The sequence below is a fragment of the Ranitomeya imitator genome, chromosome 1 (assembly GCF_032444005.1).
Source record: "Ranitomeya imitator isolate aRanImi1 chromosome 1, aRanImi1.pri, whole genome shotgun sequence".
NCBI lineage: Eukaryota > Metazoa > Chordata > Amphibia > Anura > Dendrobatidae > Ranitomeya > Ranitomeya imitator.
Window position 1 is genome coordinate 577,388,957 of NC_091282.1, and position 27,138 is coordinate 577,416,094.

The following is a 27,138-nucleotide window of genomic DNA, read 5'->3' on the forward strand; positions in this document are numbered from 1 at the left end:
GATGCATGTGTCTGTGTTCGATTGCGTTTTGCCGCGTTTGCGGTTTCGAGCAGTAAACGCTACATGTAGTAATTTTAGAGGCATCAATTTGCCGCTAAGAACCGTATGTTAGCGGATGGAATGCAGCCAAAAAATGCATTGTTGTCTATGTGAACGCATGCGGCCGCAAGCACATGCGTTTGCTTGTGTCTGTGAACGCATGCGTTGCACCAGAGAAAAACATGTCTAGACACTGATTAGCCACCCCCCACATATAAGGTGATAAAAGGAGGGAGTGGACATTTGCAGGTCACTACTCAGCAGACTGGGAACAAGAGCAGATGCAGGAAAGAACCTGGGAGGAATCAACTCTCTGAACAATGTGAGTATATCAAAGCCAATGTCTTTATGTTCTATTTTCTGTCTCTATATGTCCTAATTTCTGTCTTTTTTTTTCTTGATGCATGCATCAGAATGTCATCTTCTTCTGAGGAGCAACAGCTTGGGCCTGCACAAGGTGGAAATGAAAGCGAAGTGAGTACACAACTCCTCCTGGTAAGTATTCACTGTCACATCTTCACATATGACAATTTTTTTCCCTTTTTTTAGAGCACTTCTTCCACTGCGGTAGAGGGTAAGCAGGAGCAGCGGGGTCAAGGTCGGGTGTCAAGGGGTCAGCGTGTAAGTATACCTGGCTGACTGTTTACTGCATCCTCACTTTAGTATTCTTGAATCTTCCTTTCTTTACTTTCCTCTTTCTTTACATTTTTCTTCTAGACTCCTTTTTTATCTTGACTTTCCTTATTCATGCCATTTCTCAGCCTCTGTTTTCTTTCTATTCCTTATGTTAATATATACAAAATTAATGTCTTCATTTATGTTTTAGGTTCCAGAACGGGATGAGGACCTCATTGACAACGATATCCTCATCTCCCTCGTCCATGAGCGAGTCCCGTTGTGGGACACCCGGGTGCCACAGCACTCGGACAACGTGATCATCATGGAATGAGGTGGCCAAAGCGATGTGGGATGGCTGGGACAATGCCCCGACTCGGGTCCGAAATGCGTTTTTAAGTATTGCAATGCAGTGTGAAACAGCAGAGACCTTGGCCATGCTCACACAACTGTGTGTGATGACACAAACTGTCAGGAGTTTCTGTCATCACACACAGTTGTGTGAGCACGGCCAAAAGTCCATTGTCTAACCATTATTTTTGCTTTTTCACCAGTGCTCCAAGTCAAAACACGTTGGCGTTCGATGAAGGACCGCTTCAACAAGGACCTGCGTCAAGAGAGCCGTGTTCCCAGTGGTTCTGGAGCAAGGATCCGAAAGTACAAAATACCATCGCATTCTGACATTTTTAAGACCGGTCCTTGACCAGAGAACGTAAGTATTGCTCCTGTGCATTAGGTTGTGTTGTATTGCCATAATCTGTATGTTTCTATTTGACAGGAGTTGGCTTTTTTTTGTGTTTGGTAATAATTTTTTTTCCTTTGTTCACAGCACATGGAGCAGCACTGTTGACCCAGGTTCTGGCGCGGTCCTTCATCAGACAGCCACGGACCCATCCCTGCCATCCTGCAGCGCTGCAGCAAGTGGGCCTGCCACACTAACTGGAGACCAGGAAGCTGGTCCATCAGGTGTTCCCCTTTCCCAGTTCTTTGCCTCTGCCCCTTTTTTTTGGGCTCCTCCCGGCAGCGGCAGAGGGCATCAGACAGGTCACTCATGCCCGAGTTTTTGCACTTGAGCTCGGTTTTTCACAATGGACTCAAGGCTTTGGGTGACCAACTGGATACTGCCATTAGCCATATGAATACACGTATCCAGGAGGTCACCAAAAGCCTTGACCAAGTAAAAGCCGACTTCCAGAAGCCAGCACATCATTTTTTTAACCAAATTGAACAGGGCATGTCGGAACACCTTACTCCTGATCTCCAGCTTAGTGTCATACAGGCCTGCAATGCTGCTTACGTGCAGGCTACGCAGCAGAGTCGGTATTTTCAGCAGACAGTGGCGGCATATCTATCTGTGCCTACACTGTCACGATTGACCTCAATGCCGACCTCTGCTGCATACCAGTGCATGGCCACCTCCATTCCTAGCACTGCCGGACACCACTACAACACCACCAGCATGCCGAGTGCTGTAGGACAGCCCACCGTCACCACCATGACACCATGTATCAGCAGGACCCAGGCACAGCCTTCCGCTCCGCCAACACGATGCAGCAGGGCCCTGGCATAAGCTTTCGCTCCACCACCACGATGCAGCAGCAGGACCCTGGCATGTCCTTCCAACCTCCAACCGCAACCATGTAGCAGCAACAGCGGGACAAAGAAACTGACACTTTGGCCACTTTGACCAGGCCGCAAGAAATGAGCCTGCCGAGGCTCCCCAGACCGCAGCGCCGATCCCAAAAAGGGAAAAAAAACAGCGAACTATTTCTATTCCTCCCCCCTCACCTCCCAATGTGTCTCTAATGTCAGGTTTGTCTCACCCTTCCAGTGTGTCTCAGCCCTCTCATGCGTGGAGCCCCATCCCCGATCTGCCAGACCCCAGTAATTTAATTGCCCCTTCTCCTGCCACCCCTGCGTCATCCACAGTCAGTCAAGCTTCACAGCCTGTAAGATTGCTCTCACAGAGTGTATTGGGGGACACTCACTTAGCACGGGATTCACGTCAGGCACGATTTTTTCAAACAAAGTGAAGGGACGATGGCGGTCATACAAGCCCTTTATCATGTACAGAACCATGGTATTAATGGTGCTATATAAATTAATAATAATAGTAATAATACAAGCAGGGCTGTATTTGCCACTAGGCACTTGAGGGCACATGCCTAGGGCGGCAGAATGTGGGGGGGGCGCCCTTGAGCAAGGTTTTTTTTTTTTTTTTTATAAAGTCCGGGGTCAAGCACCCCCCTCCCCTCCCTCCTGCCCCCTCCCTCCCTCTCTCCCCCTGCCCCCTCCTGCCCCCTCCCTGAAGACTTCATACTCACCCTCCTCCAGCGATGCCTGCTGCAACTCCGTCTCAGCGCCAGCAGCTCATCCTGTCCTCAGCGGTCACGTGGTACCTCTCATTAAGGTGATGAATATGGTTGCATATTCATCACCTTAATGAGCAGTACCACGTGACCGCTCATACAGGAAGGAAGACGCTGTGGGGACAGTGATGCCGGGAAGTTCAGCATCGCACGGTGAGAGAAAGGTGAGTATGACAGGGGAGGATAGAGGATGATGGGGGGAGGATAGAGGAAGACGGAGGAGGACAGGGGAGGATGATGGAGGAGTCATATTTACAGGGTGGGAGGATGGGGAAGCCATGCATACAGGAGGGGGGGAATATGAGCCATGCTTACAGGAGGGGGGAATATGAGCCATGCATACAGGAGGGGGGGAATATGAGCCATGCATACAGGAGAGGGGAATATGAGCCATGCATACAGGAGGGGGGTATTATGAGCCATGCATACAGGTGGGGGGAATATGAGCCATGCATATGGGATGAGCCATGCATACAGGGGGGAATATGATCCATGCACACAGGAGTGGGGAAATATGAGCCGTGCATATGGGATGGGAGGGAGATGAGCCATGCATACAGGAGTGGAGGATATGAGCCATGCATACAGGATGGGGGGAGATGAGCTATGTATACAAGATGGGAGGGGGGCATTATACAGTATTGAGCATCATGTGGGGTCATTATACAGTATGAATCATCATGTGTGGCCATTATACAGCATGGAGCATCATGTGTGGCCATTATACAGTATGGAGCATCATGTGTGGCCATTATACAGTATTGAGCATCATGTGTGGCCATTATACACTATGGAGCATCATATGTGGCCATTATACAGTATTGAGCATCATGTGGGATCATTATACAGTATGGAGAACTGTGTGTGGCCATTATAAAGTATGGAGCATCATGTGTGGCCATAATACAGTATTGAGCATCATGTGTGGCCATTATACAGTATTGAGAATCATGTGTGGCCGTTATATAGTATTGAGCATCATGTGTGGCCATTATAAAGTATGGAGCATCATGTGTGGCCGTTATACAGTATTGAGCATCATGTGTGGCCATTAAACAGTATTGAGCATCATGTGTGGTCATTATACAGTATGGAGCATCATGTGTGGCCGTTATATAGTATTGAGCATCATGTGTGGCCATCATACAGTATGGAGCATCATGTGTGGCCATTATACAGTATTGAGCATCATGTGTGGCCATTATACAGTATGAAGTATAATTATTGTATATGAAACAATGTGATCAGCAGTGCTAAATGGGTGTGGTTGAGACGTGGATATGGGTGTGACTAGTTGTGAAATGGGTGTGGTCAGAGGCGTGGCCTAAAATTTGCCTCGGTGCAGTACGCGCCACAAACTTTATACCTCTTTCCCTTCTTCAAAAGTTGGGAGGTATGATACCGCATTTGCCAGATCACGGCAAGTGTCGCAAAACCCATAGGGAATGAATGAGGCCGACCGCAGTGTTGCCGTAAGTGATCCATTACGTGGCAGATGCAGAAAAACTGCCGGATCTGCTGCAAAAGGCTACTTTCACATCAGCGATTCTTGCCAAAGTCACTGCCGATAGTGTCATACTTACCAAAGGGGGAGGCAGCACTAAAAGTGCCTAGGGCAGCAGAAACTCTAAATACGGCCCTGAATACAAGGCATATCTATGCCCACCTGGACATGTGTCAGAAATAGTGAATTCATAAGACTGTTACATATGCATCATGAATTTATTATTTCTGGCACCTGACTTCATGAGTTTAGATCTGTTTTGTATGAAATAGTCTGCGTCCAATAGATACTGCAGAACAGAATCAGGACGCAATGACGTCAACAACCTTACCACTAACAACCTAAGGCTGCCGTCACACTAGCAGTATTTGGTCAGTATTTTACATCAGTATTTGTGCCAAAACCAGGAGTGGAGCAATTAGAGGAAAAGTATAATAGAAACATATGCACCACTTCTGCATTTATCACCCACTGCTGGTTTTGGCTGAGAAATACTGATGTAAAATACTTCCCAAATACTGCTAGTGTGACGACAGCCTTGGTTTGTAGAGGAAATACTTAGGAGACAGGGTCAAGATACCAAAAATATAAAGTTTATTAACAACAAATATTAGTAACATTTAAAACATAACAGGAACAGACCCGAACCCAACAGGACATTTTACACTATATTGTCCTGCCATGCCACACGTCCAATATCAGAATAAAAAAAGGCAGCAAATTGGTCTCGCATGTGGCCAACTTCAGCAGTTGACCGCAGTGGGTGATGCTGGTAATCTGGCAATGGGTTTTCAACTGGTTGATCCAGTTCAATGGTGAGTCGCTCCTTAGCCATTATGTAATTGTGGAGAACCACACAGGCTTTGACAACCTCATCGACTGTCTCCATTTTTAGATTAATGGCTGTTGCAAGAATGCGCCATTTGGAGACTAGAAAGCCAAAGATACACTCTACTGTTCTTCGGGCCCTGGTCAGTCTGTAGATAAAGATCCTTTCAGTGTGGTTCAAGTCCCGACTGGAATATGGCTTCAGTAGGTTTTCACACATCTGAAAGGCCTCATCCCCAACCATAACAAATGGCATCGGTGGACCTTGAGTGTTGGGGAGAGGTCGTGGCCGTGGAAAATGTAAAATTTTGACATACACACGACGGCCCATATCCGAGTTTTTAAGAGTCTGGGAATCGTTACCATGGTCAAAAGCTCCAACGTCCACGGCGATGAAGCAACAGTCCGCATCGGCTATTGCCATGAGCACAACAGAAAAATATTTTTTATAATTGAAGTACTCCAATCCTATTTTGGCTGGTTTGATAATGCGGATGTGCTTTCCATCCACCGCTCCCAAACAGTTGGGGAAATCACACACACTCCAGAATTTTTCAGCAATTTCAATCCACATGTCCGCGGTGGGTAGGGGTATAAACTCATCCCGGAGAACATTCCACAAAGCCTGGCAGGTGTCCGCAACTATTCCAGACAGGGTGGAAATTCCAAGCCGGTATTGGAAGTGGAGGGATGATAAACTCTCTTCAGTTGCCAGAAATCTGTAATAAAATACATTAAAAAAAATTTACAATAAATTCTATTTATGGTGTTGTTCTGCTAAAGACGCAAAGGAAAATACAAAGAATACATGTCAGAACAACCAAAATTAGGACTGGCATTTGTTTAGAATTGTTACGTACCTTAATGTAACCAGCAAATGTTCCTCTGGTGGAATCGCTCTACGGAGCTGGGTGTCCTGTCTCCGGATGGCTCCTTGGACACGAGCAAGCAAATCCCGGAAAGAGTCTTGCGACATCCTTGTATATTCCAGGAATTTGTCTGTGTTGACATTAAGCTCGCCATACAGCATGTGATAGGCTCCACGGCTCTCACATAATTTGATAATGGGGTGTCTCCAAAAACGCCTATGCCGTCTCTTTCTGTTTTGCTCCCAAGCAAATGCACAGGCAAGAAACAGCTTGATGCTTAAATCCAGGTTGAAATAAAAGCTCTCCATGCGAAGATCCATCATGACACAGGATACAGTAGCACACTGTTAAGATTTCAGCAGTCCTAGGGTCTATATAGATATCCCATAATACAATCCCTCTGTAGTCACATTGGCGGTGTCTGGTTATCTAGATTTTTCTCCTGTAAATTTTTTCACCATGCGCACCAAAAACGCAAACGCATGACAAAACGCATGGAAAAGCATGAAAACACGGCGTTTTATTAACCGCATGCGTTTCCGCATGCGTCTAAAAAACGCTGCGCTTGAACGTGTTTCTATGCATTTTTTCCTGCACTTGTGGATGCAGATTAAACACTGCTGATTCTAACGCAAATGTGAAACTAGCCATACACCCAAGAAAAAAGCAAAGCTGCACAGCCGCTGTATATACCAACTGCAATAACCTCGTGGTGAAATAGGAGAGCCTGATCCTCACAGCAGCGGTGCTCGCATGAAGACAAGTGAAAGTCCATACCATATAGAAGAAAGAATGTGGCAGCACTCACCGAAGTACAGTACTGGCCGCACTACCAGCTGCCAAACCCCTCCGAAAATACCGCGCACTCACATCCACATCATTCACATTTTCCCGAGGCGCATGCAGACCACTTGTGTTACCAGGCCAACTAAGAGGAATCTTCATAACAGCCATCTCATGTCCTCTGTGATGATCACCTTTGCTGTCTCCACTGTCAGATTAAATCTGTCCTTCCTCTTCAGAGGCAGAGTCCGGCTTGAGGGCATCACCAGGTAAACCCGACGTAGTCAACCTGTTGCTAGACCTGGACCTCCTATCCACCATGGCGCATCGCCCAGAAGGTGGTGAGAGTTCAGCTGCACGCCTGCAGCCCGCATCCCTGGCAGCGATCTGCCCTCTCCTATGGACAGCAGACTGGCCCCCACAGCTGCCAACATCACGGATGGGTCACCTCCTGGCTTTCCGCACCAATCTTCCAGATCTCTGCTGCCGAGGTTCTGCTGCTCCCAAAGCCCAGGCTCCGAGCGGATGCTCCAGCACTTCCTATTGGTCAGCTCCAGCTGACCAGGTCTCCATCCTTTCCACCGCTGTAGCCTGGGCACAGCATGGCTGCACCTGCCACTCTGTCACATCCTCTCCTGATGATTGCTTCCCTGTCCCGCATCCAGCAGCCTGGTCCCGGCGTTGTCACACCTGCTGCTCCTCTGCCAGCTCCAGCCTCCCTGCAGTAGCAGAGGCCCTGCTTCTCCAGGCTGGCCACACTTCCTGGTCAGGGATACCACCTGATCGGTATGACATCACACAGGGGCCAGAGCCAACAACATCACTTCTCCCAGCTCCTTGTGCAGGCCGACGTGGATTCCCTCCTGAGAGCGGCACCCAGTGGCCAGAGGCCAAAGCTGTGCTGACAATCTGAATGGGTACCTGGACAGGCTCTGCAGATGGCCCCTGGTCCGGGAAGTCACATCAGTGCTAAGTCGCTCCGGGGATCGGGACGTCCTAGAACAACTCTGAGGAGGAGTGGCTGCAGCCACCTCAGCAGTCCTCTTATCGGCGTTCCACAGCTGCAGCTGATCCTGGAGCCACTGATGTCCCCTGCTTTCTTCCAAGACACGGATCTCCCGGATAAGCACCTCCAAGCCATTCCGGTAAGCTACTATCCCCACTGAACTACCCCCCTCCACCCCTCACCTTATGTACCCCCGCACAGGATACCTCACACTAGCCAATCACAAAAAGCCCACATCATTCCCCTGACCCTATATTCCCCCTTAAATTCATGCCCAAACTCTATCCCTTAACCCCTTACTACCCAAAGTTAAGGCCTAGCAACCTCCTTAGTCATGCGGCCCTCCCTTTAAGCCCCCTATGGGGGATACAGTCCGGGCCATATTTGAACACTGACCTTAACTGAAAAAAGTGATTCCTACAGTTCTTTGGATGTTGTTTGGGGGCTTTTGAGACCTATTGAATGAGTCGTTGTTGCGCTCTTGAGGTAATTTTAGTCGGCCAGTCACTCCTGGGAAGGTTCACCACTGCTCCATGTTTTTGCACAGTTGTGGATAATGGCTATCTCATGATTCGCTGGAGTCCCAAACCTTTAGAAATGGTTTTATAACCTTTTCTAGATTGACAAATCTCAATTACTTTGCTTCTCATTTGTTCCAGAATTTCTTCGGAACACAGCATGATGTCTAGCTTTTGAGGAATTTTGGTCTACTTCACTTTGTCTGACAGGTCCTATTTAAGTGATTTCTTGATTGAGAACAGGTGTGGCAGTAATCAGGCCTGTATATGGCTAGGGAATTTAAACTCAGCTTCCCAAATATGTGATAAACCACACTTAAGTTATGTTTTAAGGGGGTAAGGACAATCACTTTTTCACACAGGGCTTTGTAAGTTTGGATATCTGTTTCCTTTAATAATATAGACCCCATTTAAAAACTGCATTTTGTGCTTATTTGTGTTATTTTTGTCTAAAATTTAAATTTGCTTGGTGATCTGAAACATTTGAGTGTGACAACCATGCAAAAGAATAGGAAATCAGGAAGGGGGCATGTTAAATATGTTTATTTTGCACATTTATTTAATTAGGACTCTTTACCAGATGCGATACTCTTAAAGAAAAATGTCATGATATTTTTATAAAAATTGTAGTGGTTTATTGGATTGTCCACAAGAAAACACATTGCAGCAAAACATAAAATAGGTGAAACAGTTAGGAACAGATTGTCCATTTGTTCCTCATCTTTCCTGAGATGGTAAAAGGCATCTGTCTGTCATGGAGTAGAAGTCATCATGGCTACCAGCTGTTCATTCCTTCTGTAAGTAGTCTGAAGTCCATGGAGAATGAAGGAGAAGGCAGGATGTGACAGCCTCCACCCTCCTGTGAGTCTCGGTTATATGTCCCATAGAGCACGTGTTCTCTTTATATGGTGTTAACTATGACTCTGAGCTACATATACAGAAATAGTTTTTGTAATGTCAGCGAGAGGCAATGTGCTCAATACAGAATTGAGAATAAGAATAATTCAATTAATAATTAATATTTAACAGGACAAACACTTTTTCACACAACTGTACATGAGTCAGATAAGCTGATGGTGTGCTAGAATATAGGCTGCATCTATATGTGTCTCTAATTTGCAGTAAATATCTAACATTTTTTTATATAGCATTGGTTGTCTAACAGTATATATTTTCCCATGTGGGGGATTTGCAGTGGATTTGCGCATTACAGTAACAGCGTTGTGAATAAGAGTTCATGAAATCTTATTCAAAAGCCACAGAGGGAATTCTGCAGGGTAACCGCACCGCCGTTTTCAGTTCCACAGCATATAATTTTTCAAGTTAAATGTGCAGCAAATCTGCACCTTTTCAGCAACAAAATATGTAGCAAAAGATTGCTGTGATTGTAGCAGAGGTGACACAGTGAAATCCAAAGTGGTACTTGCTGCTGTGATGTCATTGCGAAAAAGGTATGGGGAAGTCACACATGTCACCATTTGCTTTGTAAACGGTGAAAATCACAACTTTTGGCAATTTGCTCTGTTGATATTTTCTGCATATACGCACTATATGCTAGTATGTTGGCACTCAAAAACTCATCAGTATTTGTAGAAGCAAATACTTAGCAGAAAATCCACTGTCTTGGTAACCCTTAAAAAATATAATAATAATATGGTATTTATCTTCCCTTCATCCAGGTTCTGACTTGCCACTGCTGCTTATGGCTCTCTATTCTGGCTGCAGTGGGGACTTCACATCACCGCTGCAGCCAATCAATGAGCTCAGCAGCTCTGCTCATGCAGCTGCCATAAACCGCTGAGCTCAGAGATTGCTGCAGCATTAATGTGCTGTGTCAATGTCACCTCTATAACCTAAACAGAGAGACAGGATTATTGGCTGACAGCCTACACTGGACTTAGGGAGAGTGAGTACTATCAGGGTATGTGCACACGTTGCAGATTTGCCTGCGGATTTTTTAGCACTGAATCCGCATCTCTTGGCAGAAAATGCAGGTGCGTTTTTTATGCTATTTTTGTGTGTTTTTGATGCGTTTTTGATGCGGATTTGTATACGTTTTTGTTAGGTAAATAAAGATCTATTATGTGCACACGTTGCGGATTTGCCTCTGGAATTTTTTGTGTGGATTCTGCATCTCTTGGCAGAAAACGCAGGTGCGTTTTTCATGCGTTTTTTAATGCATTTTTTTCCCTTTTTTGAAACTAAATAAAGATGTTTTATTGAGCAAAAAAATAAAAACTTGTGATGTCATTTCTCGTTCAACCTCCTCTTTTACAATTTGTCCAACCCACACTCCACTACACACATAGATCTATAGATATACTGTATGAATAGATAGATCTATGTATCTATCTATAGATATATCTATGGATAAATATATCTAGGGATAGATGTAGATAGATATATGTATTGTTAGGCTGCTTTCACACCTCAGTTTTATTCCGTCAGGCAGGATCCGGCAAATTTTTGAAAAAACGGATCCATTGCAAATAGTGAAAAACTGATGCAACTGATCCCTTTTTTGAGAGAGAGAGAACGGAAAATGTGCATTATTTGAATGTAAAAATGCATGAAAAACCGGATTCTGAGGCCGGATTCATCATTTCATATCCCAGCTCATAAGTTTTTTGCCATATCAGTCGCTGGGCGTTTTTTTGCCGGAAAACGGTTCCTCTGTAAGTTTTCTCCTTCTGCCGGAAGCAGCTTTTTTGATGGATCCAGCAAAAAACGGATGAAACGTGTGGCCATCAGGTGCAATCTGGCGCTAATACAACTCTATGAGTAAAAACCGTATCCGGCGGAAAAAAAACGGATCCTTTTTTTTCAAAACTCGCCAGATGGTCACTGACGGCAAAAACCTGATGTGTGAAAGTAGCCAGATAGATATATGGATAGATATTTCTATGCCTTTATAGATATAACTACTGTATCTATCTATAAATATATCTATAGATAGATATATCCATATTTATATCTATAGATATATCCATAGTTATATCTATATATATATCTATGGATATATCCATAGATATCCATTTATATATAGATTTATCCATAGATATATCCACAGATATATAATAGCAAGGCCGATGTTGATTAATGAACGTGTTTAATAAAAAAAAACTGAAAAAAATGGCGTGGGCTCCCGCACAATTTTCTGCGCTAGAGGAGGAAAGCCAATGGCCGGGGGCCAATATTTGTAGCATGGGAAGGGGGTAATACCCATGGCCCCTTCCCAGTCTATGAATATCAGCCCGCAGCTATCTGCGTAGCCTTTACTGGATATTTAGCCTCTCTTTTCCTACTCCCCTGTAGCGGTGGGATATGGGGTAATATGGCGTTAATGTCACCTTGCTAATGTAAGGTGACATTAAGCCCGGCTAATAATGGAGAAGAGTCAATAAGATGCCTATCCATTACTAATCCTATAGTAGTGAAAGAGTTAAAAAAAAGACACAGCCAGAAAAAAGTATTTTAATATTCTTAATTTCACTATACTTACCATACTCGATCGCCTGCAATAAATTAAAAATAATAAACCAACCGTATACTCACTTTCCGCCGTAGTTCAATTAATAAAGAATGTCCCACAATGATCTCCCTTATAGAACAGTGACATCGGGTGATGTCACCGCTCTATAGGCCTCCAGTGACACACTGACAGGAGACAATGGCTCCTGCAGTGCATCACTGAAGAGGCTACCTGAGTTCATTGGTCTCACTTTATGGCAAAGCTGCGTGGGAATTTTACCACACAGCAGTGCCACAAGTGAGAGTAGGGAATATTTCTCTCAGAGGCGGAGGGATACAGTGCGGAAGCATAACTTCCATCATTCTATTGTCGGAGCCCCTGGCTGATGTGGCTGCTCTCCACGGGAAATGGTTGTGGGACACTCGTATTAATTGGATTTCTGCGGATCAGGGAGTATATTGTTTGTTTATTATTTTAATATTTTTTACAGGTGAGCAAGGGCTTCGGGGATCAAGGTGTTGGTGAGTATGTACTCTATGTTGTATGTGCTGTGTACAGTACAGACCAAAAGTTTGGACACACCTTCTCATTTAAAGATTTTTCCGTATTTTCATGACTATGAAAACTGTAAATTCACACTGAAGGCATCAAAACTATGAATTAACACATGTGGAATTATATACTTACCAAAAAAGAGTGAAACAACTGAAAATATGTCTTATATTCTAGGTTCTTCAAAGTAGCCACCTTTTGCTTTGATGACTGCTTTGCACACTCTTGGCATTCTCTTGATGAGCTTCAAGAGGTAGTCACCGGAAATGGTTTTCACTTCACAGGTGTGCCCTGTCAGGTTTAATAAGTGGGATTTCTTGCCTTATAAATGGGGTTGGGACCATCAGTTTTGTTGAGCAGAAGTCTGTTGGATACGCGGCTGATAGTCCTACTGAATAGACTGTTAGAATTTGTATTGTGGCAAGAAAAAAGCAGCTAAGTAAAGAAAAACGAGTGGCCATCAATACTTTAAGAAATGAAGGTCAGTCAGTCCAAAAAATTGGGAAAACTTTGAAAGTGTCCCCAAGTGCAGTTGTAAAAACCATCAAGTGCTACAAAGAACCTGGCTCACATGAGGACCGCCCCAGGAAAGGAAGACCAAGAGTCACCTCTGCTCCTGAGGATAAGTTTATCCAAGTCACCAACCTAAAATCACAGGTTAACTGCAGCTCAGATTAGAGACAAGGTCAATGCCACACAGAGTTCTAGCAGCAGACACATCTCTGCAACAACTCCTAAGGGGGGACTTTGTGCAGCAGGCTTTCATGGTAAAATATCTGCTAGCAAACCACTGCTAAGGACAGGCAACAAGCAGAAGAGACTTGTTTGGGCTAAAGAACACAAGGAATGATAAATAGACAAGTGGAAATCTGTGCTTTGGTCTAATGAGTTGAAATTTGAGATCTTTGGTTCCAACCACCGTGTCTTTGTGCGACGCAGAAAAGGTGAACGGATGGACTCTACATGCCTGGTTTCCACCGTGAAGCATGGAGGAGGAGGTATGATGGTGTGGGGGTGCTTTTCTGGTGACACTGTTGGAGATTTATTCAAAATTGAAGGCATACTGAACCAGCATGGCTGTTGTGAATTCTGTGGTCAAGCTCCCTCCTGTGGTCATGAGTGGTACTTCGGCTGGTTCTGTCCATGAGCTTCCTCTGGTGGATGTGAGTGGGGCTGCGGCTTCTGAGTTTCCTTCCTCAGGTGACGAGGTTAAGTAGTTAGGTGCTGCTCTATTTAACTCCACCTAGTTCTTTGTTCCTGGCCTCCAGTCAATGTTCCAGTATTGGTCTTGCTCTCTCCTGGATCGTTCTTGTGGCCTGTCTTCCCTGCATAAGCTAAGTTCTGCTTGTGTTTCTTGGTTTGCTATTTTTTCTGTCCAGCTTGCTATTTTGGTTTGTCTTGCTTGCTGGAAGCTCTGGGACGCAGAGGGAGCACCTCCGTACCGTTAGTCGGTGCGGAGGGTCTTTTTGCGCCCTCTGCGTGGTTGTTTGTAGGTTTTTGTGCTGACCGCAAAGCTATCTTTCCTATCCTCGGTCTATTCAGTAAGTCGGGCCTCACTTTGCTAAAATCTATTTCATCTCTGTGTTTGTATTTTCATCTTTACTCACAGTCATTATATGTGGGGGGCTGCCTTTTCCTTTGGGGAATTTCTCTGAGGCAAGGTAGGCTTATTTTTCTATTTTCAGGGCTAGCTAGTTTCTCAGGCTGTGCCGAGGCTCCTAGGTCTGGTCAGGAGCGCTCCACGGCTACTTCTAGTGTGGTGTGATAGGATTAGGGATTGCGGTCAGCAGAGTTCCCACGTCTCAGAGCTCGTCCTATGTTATTAGTAACTATCAGGTCACTTTGTGTGCTCTTAACCACCAGATCCATTGTGTTTCTAAACCACCAGTTCATAACACATGGCTACCACAGCATCTTGCAGCGGCATGCTATTCCATCCGGTTTGCGTTTAGTTGGACCATCATTTATTTTTCAACAGGATGATGACCCCAAAGACACCTCCAGGCTGTGCAAGGGCTATTTGACCAAGAAGGAGAGTGATGGGGTGCTATGCCAGATGACATGATGGTTTGGGGTGAGCTAGATCGCTGAGTCAAGGCAAAAAGGCCAACCAGTGCTAAGCATCTCTGGGAACTCCTTCAAGATTGTTGGAAGACCATTCCCGGTTACTATCTCTTGAAGCTCATCAAAAGAATGGCAAGAGTGTGCAAAGCAGTCATCAAAGCAAAAGGTGGCTACTTTGAAGAACCTAGAATATAAGACATAATTTCAGTTGTTTCACACTGTTTTGTTAAGTATATAATTCCACATGTGTTAATTCATAGTTTTGATGCCTTCACTATGAATGTACAATTTTCATAGTCATGAAAATACAGAAAAATCTTTAAATGAGAAGGTGTCCAAACTTTTGCTCGGTACTGTATATGTACTGAATGTCTATATGGATGTGTTGCATGTACTGTATGTATGTACTGTATGTTATATGTTGTATGTACTGTTGTATGTTGTATTTACTGTTGTATGTTGTTTGTTGTATGTACTGTTGCATGTTGTATGCACTGTTGTATGTTGTATGTACTGCATGTCATATGTTGTATGTACTGTTGTTTGTTGTATGTATTGTATGCCATATGTTTTATGCACTATTGTATGTTGTATGTACTGTTGTATGTTGTATTCTGTATGTACTGTTGTATGAAAACACAAAAAGCACAGTAAAACCAAAAACACTCTGTTGCAAAAAAATCACAGTGGACAGCAAGTGCTAGTAAAAAGATGTAAAAAACAGGGTATTTAGTTGATACGTTTTTTGCAAAAAATGCATATTAAGCTGCTCTACCAAACGTCAAGGTATACCCATATCAGAGCAGTCCTAACTAATGTATGTAATCCCTATCTGATGCATTTAAAACCTGGTCATATGTACAATACCTGTATGAGCAGGATTCAGAAAAGGAATGTCCATGTGGACACGCTGGACAGAACGGCTCCTGTGCGCACAGCTCAAAAAAAGAGGGGTGGAGGCCTCCCCAGTCTTGTGGACACAAGAAAACAATTATGTGAAACCAGAACACATGAGCTGCGCGCACAGTGAGCAAGCCCGTAGAGACATGTTCACACCACCAAGAGACTTGAAAACACAAAAAGCACAGTAAAACCAAAAACACTCTGTTGCAAAAAAATCACAGTGGACAGCAAGTGCTAGTAAAAAGATGTAAAAAACAGGGTATTTGGTTGATACGTTTTTTGCAAAAAATGTATATCAAGCCGCTCTACCAAACGTCAAGGTATACCCATATCAGAGCAGTCCTAACTAATGTATGTAATCCCTATCTGATGCATTTAAAACCTGGTCATATGTACAATACCTGTATGAGCAGGATTCAGAAAAGGAATGTCCATGTGGACACGCTGGACAGAACGGCTCCTGTGCGCACAGCTCAAAAAAAGAGGGGTGGAGGCCTCCCCAGTCTTGTGGACACAAGAAAACAATTATGTGAAACCAGAACACATGAGCTGCGCGCACAGTGAGCAAGCCCGTAGAGACATGTTCACACCACCAAGAGACTTGAAAACACAAAAAGCACAGTAAAACCAAAAACACTCTGTTGCAAAAAAATCACAGTGGACAGCAAGTGCTAGTAAAAAGATGTAAAAAACAGGGTATTTGGTTGATACGTTTTTTGCAAAAAATGTATATTAAGCCGCTCTACCAAACGTCAAGGTATACCCATATCAGAGCAGTCCTAACTAATGTATGTAATCCCTATCTCATGCATTTAAAACCTGGTCATATGTACAATACCTGTATGAGCAGGATTCAGAAAAGGAATGTCCATGTGGACACGCTGGACAGAACGGCTCCTGTGCGCACAGCTCAAAAAAAGAGGGGTGGAGGCCTCCCCAGTCTTGTGGACACAAGAAAACAATTATGTGAAACCAGAACACATGAGCTGCGCGCACAGTGAGCAAGCCCGTAGAGACATGTTCACACCACCAAGAGACTTGAAAACACAAAAAGCACAGTAAAACCAAAAACACTATGTTGCAAAAAAATCACAGTGGACAGCAAGTGCTAGTAAAAAGATGTAAAAAACAGGGTATTTGGTTGACACGTTTTTTGCAAAAAATGTATATTAAGCCGCTCTACCAAACGTCAAGGTATACCCATATCAGAGCAGTCCTAACTAATGTATGTAATCCCTATCTGATGCATTTAAAACCTGGTCATATGTACAATACCTGTATGAGCAGGATTCAGAAAAGGAATGTCCATGTGGACACGCTGGACAGAACGGCTCCTGTGCGCACAGCTCAAAAAAAGAGGGGTGGAGGCCTCCCCAGTCTTGTGGACACAAGAAAACAATTATGTGAAACCAGAACACATGAGCTGCGCGCACAGTGAGCAAGCCCGTAGAGACATGTTCACACCACCAAGAGACTTGAAAACACAAAAAGCACAGTAAAACCAAAAACACTCTGTTGCAAAAAAATCACAGTGGACAGCAAGTGCTAGTAAAAAGATGTAAAAAACAGGGTATTTGGTTGATACGTTTTTTGCAAAAAATGTATATTAAGCCGCTCTACCAAACGTCAAGGTATACCCATATCAGAGCAGTCCTAACTAATGTATGTAATCCCTATCTGATGCATTTAAAACCTGGTCATATGTACAATACCTGTATGAGCAGGATTCAGAAAAGGAATGTCCATGTGGACACGCTGGACAGAACGGCTCCTGTGCGCACAGCTCAAAAAAAGAGGGGTGGAGGCCTCCCCAGTCTTGTGGACACAAGAAAACAATTATGTGAAACCAGAACACATGAGCTGCGCGCACAGTGAGCAAGCCCGTAGAGACATGTTCACACCACCAAGAGACTTGAAAACACAAAAAGCACAGTAAAACCAAAAACACTCTGTTGCAAAAAAATCACAGTGGACAGCAAGTGCTAGTAAAAAGATGTAAAAAACAGGGTATTTGGTTGATACGTTTTTTGCAAAAAATGTATATTAAGCAGCTCTACCAAATGTCAAGGTATACCCATATCAGAGCAGTCCTAACTAATGTATGTAATCCCTATCTGATGCATTTAAAACCTGGTCATATGTACAATACCTGTATGAGCAGGATTCAGAAAAGGAATGTCCATGTGGACACGCTGGACAGAACGGCTCCTGTGCGCACAGCTCAAAAAAAGAGGGGTGGAGGCCTCCCCAGTCTTGTGGACACAAGAAAACAATTATACCTTGACGTTTGGTAGAGCGGCTTAATATACATTTTTTGCAAAAAACGTATCAACCAAATACCCTGTTTTTTACATCTTTTTACTAGCACTTGCTGTCTACTGTGATTTTTTTGCAACAGAGTGTTTTTGGTTTTACTGTGCTTTTTGTGTTTTCAAGTCTCTTGGTGGTGTGAACATGTCTCTACGGGCTTGCTCACTGTGCGCGCAGCTCATGTGTTCTGGTTTCACATAATTGTTTTCTTGTGTCCACAAGACTGGGGAGGCCTCCACCCCTCTTTTTTTGAGCTGTGCGCACAGGAGCCGTTCTGTCCAGCGTGTCCACATGGACATTCCTTTTCTGAATCCTGCTCATACAGGTATTGTACATATGACCAGGTTTTAAATGCATCAGATAGGGATTACATACATTAGTTAGGACTGCTCTGATATTGGTATACCTTGACGTTTGGTAGAGCGGCTTAATATACATTTTTTGCAAAAAACGTATCAACCAAATACCCTGTTTTTTACATCTTTTTACTAGCACTTGCTGTCCACTGTGATTTTTTTGCAACAGAGTGTTTTTGGTTTTACTGTGCTTTTTGTGTTTTCAAGTCTCTTGGTGGTGTGAACATGTCTCTACGGGCTTGCTCACTGTGCGCGCAGCTCATGTGTTCTGGTTTCACATAATTGTTTTCTTGTGTCCACAAGACTGGGGAGGCCTCCACCCCTCTTTTTTTGAGCTGTGCGCACAGGAGCCGTTCTGTCCAGCGTGTCCACATGGACATTCCTTTTCTGAATCCTGCTCATACAGGTATTGTACATATGACCAGGTTTTAAATGCATCAGATAGGGATTACATACATTAGTTAGGACTGCTCTGATATGGGTATACCTTGACGTTTGGTAGAGCGGCTTAATATACATTTTTTGCAAAAAACGTATCAACCAAATACCCTGTTTTTTACATCTTTTTACTAGCACTTGCTGTCCACTGTGATTTTTTTGCAACAGAGTGTTTTTGGTTTTACTGTGCTTTTTGTGTTTTCAAGTCTCTTGGTGGTGTGAACATGTCTCTACGGGCTTGCTCACTGTGCGCGCAGCTCATGTGTTCTGGTTTCACATAATTGTTTTCTTGTGTCCACAAGACTGGGGAGGCCTCCACCCCTCTTTTTTTGAGCTGTGCACACAGGAGCCGTTCTGTCCAGCGTGTCCACATGGACATTCCTTTTCTGAATCCTGCTCATACAGGTATTGTACATATGACCAGGTTTTAAATGCATCAGATAGGGATTACATACATTAGTTAGGACTGCTCTGATATGGGTATACCTTGACGTTTGGTAGAGCGGCTTAATATACATTTTTTGCAAAAAACGTATCAACCAAATACCCTGTTTTTTACATCTTTTTACTAGCACTTGCTGTCCACTGTGATTTTTTTGCAACAGAGTGTTTTTGGTTTTACTGTGCTTTTTGTGTTTTCAAGTCTCTTGGTGGTGTGAACATGTCTCTACGGGCTTGCTCACTGTGCGCGCAGCTCATGTGTTCTGGTTTCACATAATTGTTTTCTTGTGTCCACAAGACTGGGGAGGCCTCCACCCCTCTTTTTTTGAGCTGTGCGCACAGGAGCCGTTCTGTCCAGCGTGTCCACATGGACATTCCTTTTCTGAATCCTGCTCATACAGGTATTGTACATATGACCAGGTTTTAAATGCATGAGATAGGGATTACATACATTAGTTAGGACTGCTCTGATATGGGTATACCTTGACGTTTGGTAGAGCGGCTTAATATACATTTTTTGCAAAAAACGTATCAACCAAATACCCTGTTTTTTACATCTTTTTACTAGCACTTGCTGTCCACTGTGATTTTTTTGCAACAGAGTGTTTTTGGTTTTACTGTGCTTTTTGTGTTTTCAAGTCTCTTGGTGGTGTGAACATGTCTCTACGGGCTTGCTCACTGTGCGCGCAGCTCATGTGTTCTGGTTTCACATAATTGTTTTCTTGTGTCCACAAGACTGGGGAGGCCTCCACCCCTCTTTTTTTGAGCTGTGCGCACAGGAGCCGTTCTGTCCAGCGTGTCCACATGGACATTCCTTTTCTGAATCCTGCTCATACAGGTATTGTACATATGACCAGGTTTTAAATGCATGAGATAGGGATTACATACATTAGTTAGGACTGCTCTGATATGGGTATACCTTGACGTTTGGTAGAGCGGCTTAATATACATATTTTGCAAAAAACGTATCAACCAAATACCCTGTTTTTTACATCTTTTTACTAGCACTTGCTGTCCACTGTGATTTTTTTGCAACAGAGTGTTTTTGGTTTTACTGTGCTTTTTGTGTTTTCAAGTCTCTTGGTGGTGTGAACATGTCTCTACGGGCTTCCTCACTGTGCGCGCAGCTCATGTGTTCTGGTTTCACATAATTGTTTTCTTGTGTCCACAAGACTGGGGAGGCCTCCACCCCTCTTTTTTTGAGCTGTGCACACAGGAGCCGTTCTGTCCAGCGTGTCCACATGGACATTCCTTTTCTGAATCCTGCTCATACAGGTATTGTACATATGACCAGGTTTTAAATGCATGAGATAGGGATTACATACATTAGTTAGGACTGCTCTGATATGGGTATACCTTGACGTTTGGTAGAGCGGCTTAATATACATTTTTTGCAAAAAACGTATCAACCAAATACCCTGTTTTTTACATCTTTTTACTAGCACTTGCTGTCCACTGTGATTTTTTTGCAACAGAGTGTTTTTGGTTTTACTGTGCTTTTTGTGTTTTCAAGTCTCTTGGTGGTGTGAACATGTCTCTACGGGCTTGCTCACTGTGCGCGCAGCTCATGTGTTCTGGTTTCACATAATTGTTTTCTTGTGTCCACAAGACTGGGGAGGCCTCCACCCCTCTTTTTTTGAGCTGTGCGCACAGGAGCCGTTCTGTCCAGCGTGTCCACATGGACATTCCTTTTCTGAATCCTGCTCATACAGGTATTGTACATATGACCAGGTTTTAAATGCATGAGATAGGGATTACATACATTAGTTAGGACTGCTCTGATATGGGTATACCTTGACGTTTGGTAGAGCGGCTTAATATACATTTTTTGCAAAAAACGTATCAACCAAATACCCTGTTTTTTACATCTTTTTACTAGCACTTGCTGTCCACTGTGATTTTTTTGCAACAGAGTGTTTTTGGTTTTACTGTGCTTTTTGTGTTTTCAAGTCTCTTGGTGGTGTGAACATGTCTCTACGGGCTTGCTCACTGTGCGCGCAGCTCATGTGTTCTGGTTTCACATAATTGTTTTCTTGTGTCCACAAGACTGGGGAGGCCTCCACCCCTCTTTTTTTGAGCTGTGCGCACAGGAGCCGTTCTGTCCAGCGTGTCCACATGGACATTCCTTTTCTGAATCCTGCTCATACAGGTATTGTACATATGACCAGGTTTTAAATGCATCAGATAGGGATTACATACATTAGTTAGGACTGCTCTGATATGGGTATACCTTGACGTTTGGTAGAGCGGCTTAATATACATTTTTTGCAAAAAACGTATCAACCAAATACCCTGTTTTTTACATCTTTTTACTAGCACTTGCTGTCCACTGTGATTTTTTTGCAACAGAGTGTTTTTGGTTTAACTGTGCTTTTTGTGTTTTCAAGTCTCTTGGTGGTGTGAACATGTCTCTACGGGCTTGCTCACTGTGCGCGCAGCTCATGTGTTCTGGTTTCACATAATTGTTTTCTTGTGTCCACAAGACTGGGGAGGCCTCCACCCCTCTTTTTTTGAGCTGTGCGCACAGGAGCCGTTCTGTCCAGCGTGTCCACATGGACATTCCTTTTCTGAATCCTGCTCATACAGGTATTGTACATATGACCAGGTTTTAAATGCATCAGATAGGGATTACATACATTAGTTAGGACTGCTCTGATATGGGTATACCTTGACGTTTGGTAGAGCGGCTTAATATACATATTTTGCAAAAAACGTATCAACCAAATACCCTGTTTTTTACATCTTTTTACTAGCACTTGCTGTCCACTGTGATTTTTTTGCAACAGAGTGTTTTTGGTTTTACTGTGCTTTTTGTGTTTTCAAGTCTCTTGGTGGTGTGAACATGTCTCTACGGGCTTCCTCACTGTGCGCGCAGCTCATGTGTTCTGGTTTCACATAATTGTTTTCTTGTGTCCACAAGACTGGGGAGGCCTCCACCCCTCTTTTTTTGAGCTGTGCACACAGGAGCCGTTCTGTCCAGCGTGTCCACATGGACATTCCTTTTCTGAATCCTGCTCATACAGGTATTGTACATATGACCAGGTTTTAAATGCATCAAATAGGGATTACATACATTAGTTAGGACTGCTCTGATATGGGTATACCTTGACGTTTGGTAGAGCGGCTTAATATACATTTTTTGCAAAAAACGTATCAACCAAATACCCTGTTTTTTACATCTTTTTACTAGCACTTGCTGTCCACTGTGATTTTTTTGCAACAGAGTGTTTTTGGTTTTACTGTGCTTTTTGTGTTTTCAAGTCTCTTGGTGGTGTGAACATGTCTCTACGGGCTTGCTCACTGTGCGCGCAGCTCATGTGTTCTGGTTTCACATAATTGTTTTCTTGTGTCCACAAGACTGGGGAGGCCTCCACCCCTCTTTTTTTGAGCTGTGCGCACAGGAGCCGTTCTGTCCAGCGTGTCCACATAGACATTCCTTTTCTGAATCCTGCTCATACAGGTATTGTACAAATGACCAGGTTTTAAATGCATCAGATAGGGATTACATACATTAGTTAGGACTGCTCTGATATGGGTATACCTTGACGTTTGGTAGAGCGGCTTAATATACATTTTTTGCAAAAAACGTATCAACCAAATACCCTGTTTTTTACATCTTTTTACTAGCACTTGCTGTCCACTGTGATTTTTTTGCAACAGAGTGTTTTTGGTTTTACTGTGCTTTTTGTGTTTTCAAGTCTCTTGGTGGTGTGAACATGTCTCTACGGGCTTGCTCACTGTGTGCGCAGCTCATGTGTTCTGGTTTCACATAATTGTTTTCTTGTGTCCACAAGACTGGGGAGGCCTCCACCCCTCTTTTTTTGAGCTGTGCGCACAGGAGCCGTTCTGTCCAGCGTGTCCACATGGACATTCCTTTTCTGAATCCTGCTCATACAGGTATTGTACATATGACCAGGTTTTAAATGCATCAGATAGGGATTACATACATTAGTTAGGACTGCTCTGATATGGGTATACCTTGACGTTTGGTAGAGCGGCTTAATATACATTTTTTGCAAAAAACGTATCAACCAAATACCCTGTTTTTTACATCTTTTTACTAGCACTTGCTGTCCACTGTGATTTTTTTGCAACAGAGTGTTTTTGGTTTTACTGTGCTTTTTGTGTTTTCAAGTCTCTTGGTGGTGTGAACATGTCTCTACGGGCTTGCTCACTGTGCGCGCAGCTCATGTGTTCTGGTTTCACATAATTGTTTTCTTGTGTCCACAAGACTGGGGAGGCCTCCACCCCTCTTTTTTTGAGCTGTGCGCACAGGAGCCGTTCTGTCCAGCGTGTCCACATGGACATTCCTTTTCTGAATCCTGCTCATACAGGTATTGTACATATGACCAGGTTTTAAATGCATCAGATAGGGATTACATACATTAGTTAGGACTGCTCTGATATGGGTATACCTTGACGTTTGGTAGAGCGGCTTAATATACATTTTTTGCAAAAAACGTATCAACCAAATACCCTGTTTTTTACATCTTTTTACTAGCACTTGCTGTCCACTGTGATTTTTTTGCAACAGAGTGTTTTTGGTTTTACTGTGCTTTTTGTGTTTTCAAGTCTCTTGGTGGTGTGAACATGTCTCTACGGGCTTGCTCACTGTGCGCGCAGCTCATGTGTTCTGGTTTCACATGTACTGTTGTATGTTGTATTCTGTATGTACTGTTGTGTGTTGTATGTTGCATGTACTGGTGTATGTTGTATGTACTGTTGTATGTTGTATGTACTGTTGTATGCACTGTTGTATGCTGTATGTTGTATGCTGTATGTACTGTTGTATGTTGTATGTACTGTTGTATGTTGTATGTACTGTTGTATGTTGTATGTACTGTTGTATGTTGTATGTACTGTTGTATGTTGTATGTTATGTTCTATGTTGTATGTACTGTTGTATGTTGCATGTACTGTGATATGTTGTATGTACTGTTGTACGCTGTATGTTGTATGTACCGTAGTATGTTGTGTGTACTGTTGTATGTTGTATGTACTGTATGTCATAAGTTGTATGTACTGTTGTATGCTTTATGTACTGTTGTATGTTGTATGTACTGTTGTATGTTGTATGTACTGTATGTCATATGTTGTATGTACTGTTGTATGTCGTATGTACTGTTGTATGTTGTATGTTCTGTTGTATGTTGTATGCACTGTTGTATGTTGTATGCTGTATGTACTGTTGTATGTTGTATGTACTGTATGTCATATATTGTATGTACTGTTGTATGTTATGTTATATGATGTATGTTCTGTTGTATGTTGTATCTACAGTATGTCATATGTTGTATGTACTGTTATATTTTGTATGTACTGTATGTCATATGTTGTATATACTGTTGTATGTTGTATGTTCTGTCGTATGTTGTATGTACAGTATGTCATATGTTGTGAGTTGTATGTAATGTATGTTGTATGTACTGTATGTGTGTATGTGTGTTTTTTTAATTACATTCAACATAATAGCCATACGTGTAAACAATAGATACGTGTCAGGGAGCATGTACGCGGCATTATTGCTGCAGCGGCCGAATCGGACACATCTTTGTTAAAAACACTTCCCCGCCATTTTAAGGATTGCCATAACTGTGATGGTGCCCTCCTTAGATTCCGCGGTATTGAGAAAATCGATGCTGGTATCCGCGGCGGGGAAGGGGGGGGGGGGTTTCTCAGCGACTGGCTCAGTTGGAGTCCAGATGGATTTGGACACTTAATACGGTCCATCCATCTGGACTCAACGAGAATGTCAGCTTCGCTCCATTTTTGTGATCATCTACCTGCCCATATTGTGACTGTCTGATTTGGCCTATTAGGATACTGTAATTGTTACCCTGTGTTTTTTTATATTTTAACATGTTTTTAAATTTCTATATTATAGTTCTGTTTGCATGTCTATCTCTGCATCAATATGTGATTGGCGTTCGAGTGTCAATGTGCTGGAATAGGAAATAAGCGATGGAGAAGATAATTACAGTATAATGATTTTTGAAAAAGAAAAAAATAATGAAGACAGACATATTCGTACCTCAATCGAGTTCCATGGTCTCAGCATATAATGTGACACTTTTGATACAGATGGAATTGTTGTTTTTGTGATTGTTATATATATGTATATTTGTATCAATATTAATTGTTGGTGTTACTGTTTCACCTGTTTGTCTAGTATTTTGGTTTCCCTTTAAGAGTGGTAATCTTGATGGTCACATTATGTATATTATGCCGCTGTAGCAGTATGAAGCATTGTATTCCCTGCTTGTACGCGCGTGTTCTTCCTGTCTCTGCGCCCCCGGGCGGCTTTTGGCGTCTTATCGTGGCGGGCAGTGTCCTCTAGGACCTGCCGTCACGTGACGCCGAGGCCGGCCGGCGTCGTGGTTGCTTGGGGAACGCGCGCGTCACTTCCGGTCGGGCCCACAGCTTCCGGTTTCGCGGCAACGATCTGCCGGCCCGCATTGTTTGCGGTAAAGGTATAAAAGATGGGATAGTTTATAGCAATGCAGGCCCCATTGGAAGAAGGAAGGTCCGAAATGCGTGTCGGGGTGGACGCGCTGGGTCATTGGTGTGGACGCGCTGGGTCATTGGTGTGATTGTGCCCTCGATCGTCCTTGCTTATGGGTAATTATGGATCTATATTGACAATAAGGCGGTCATTCTATACTATATGGTGCTGTATGTACTTACTGTGGCACTTGTGTAGGGCACAACAAGGGTCTAATTATAATTTAGCCCCTGTTGGTACTGGATCTATATGGTCGAATACTTTTGGCCTATGAGTGAGGTCATTTTATTTCCTTCATTTCTATAACAATGTCCTGTGCGCGTCCATACTTTTGCAGTGTTCTATATTGTGTGTTAAATCTTACACATCTATCTCTTGCACTTTAATATTGACCTAGTTTTTGGCTATTTTAAAGGAATAAAATTATAATTGTTTACATTATATGGACCCTTCTTTGTCATTCTGTTGTGTAGTTTTTTGTATGTTAGGATAATGATAGGGGTTACCAGTCCTTTTGCACACACAGGGACCTGATTATTAATCTGGATCTGCTGTGTTAACATGTGGCTATGTTCTTTAGGAGTTGCATGTATGTACTGTATGTACGCTGCAGATCCGCACAAAGAATTGACATGCTGCGGAAAAAACACCTCTGCGTTTCCGCGCGTTTTTTCCGCAGCATGTGCACAGCAGATTTGGTTTTCCATAGGTTTACATGCCACTGTAAAATGCATGGAAAACTGCTGCAGATCCGCAGCATCAAAAAAAGCTGCTGATCCGCGGGAAAATCCGCAACGTGTGAACATGGCCTCAGAGTTTGCTTCTTTTTTTTCCATGTCTGCAATCATTTAGGAATCACCTTTTTAAAATGGAAATAACCCTTTAGGATTGCAAGATTGATAATTTGTTTGTCTTTACTCACCTCCACAAAGTAGAAGCAAGGCAACAGAGTCATACTGTCCTTCGGGGGGCGAACTTTGCTTTTCTCCTTAGGGGATATCATCGCACCCAGTGGGGTGACTGGTCAGATAGAGGGGTCCGTAGGACGCCTGTGGATTTAAAAGCAAATAAGACTTTTTAAATATAATTTCTTAAATGTTTCTCTGTTAAATTACCATTTTTAATCCAGTTTTAGCATGTAGTGAGATTTTACAGACAGCATTTTTACAAAAAGCAGTTGTTGTTGAAGTTTTTATGCAGTATTTTTGAGCCAAAGGACTGCCAAAAAATGGGACTTTCCTATTTATTTCTATTGTATAACCAATTTTCTGTTCATATGTTCAGTCTTTTGAGCATTTCTTTAATTGGCTACAGGTTTTTAAGGCTATGTGCACACGTTGCGGATTTTGCTGCGGATCCGCAGCGGATTTGACGCTGTGGATCTGCAGCTGTTTTCCATGCATTGTACAGTACCATGTAAACCTATGGAAAACTAAATCAGCAGTGCACATGCTACAGAAAAAACCACGCGGAAACGCAGTGTTGTTTTTTCTGCAGCATGTCAATTCTTTGTGCGGATTCCCCAGTGGTTTACACCTGCTCCTCAATAGGAATCCGCAGGTGTAAAAC

General features: G+C 43.2%; 1 protein-coding gene across 1 annotated transcript in view; it reads right to left on the reverse strand.

Annotated features, from left to right (window-relative positions):
• PLPPR3 (phospholipid phosphatase related 3) overlaps window positions 1–27,138 on the reverse strand; it is a 248,832-nt gene that overhangs the window by 122,820 nt on the left and 98,874 nt on the right. Inside the window, exon 2 of the mRNA XM_069767849.1 lies at window positions 26,492–26,618. Coding sequence (XP_069623950.1) covers window positions 26,492–26,572 — 81 coding nt within the window. The 5' untranslated portion in view covers window positions 26,573–26,618. The remainder of the gene's footprint in view (window positions 1–26,491; window positions 26,619–27,138) is intronic.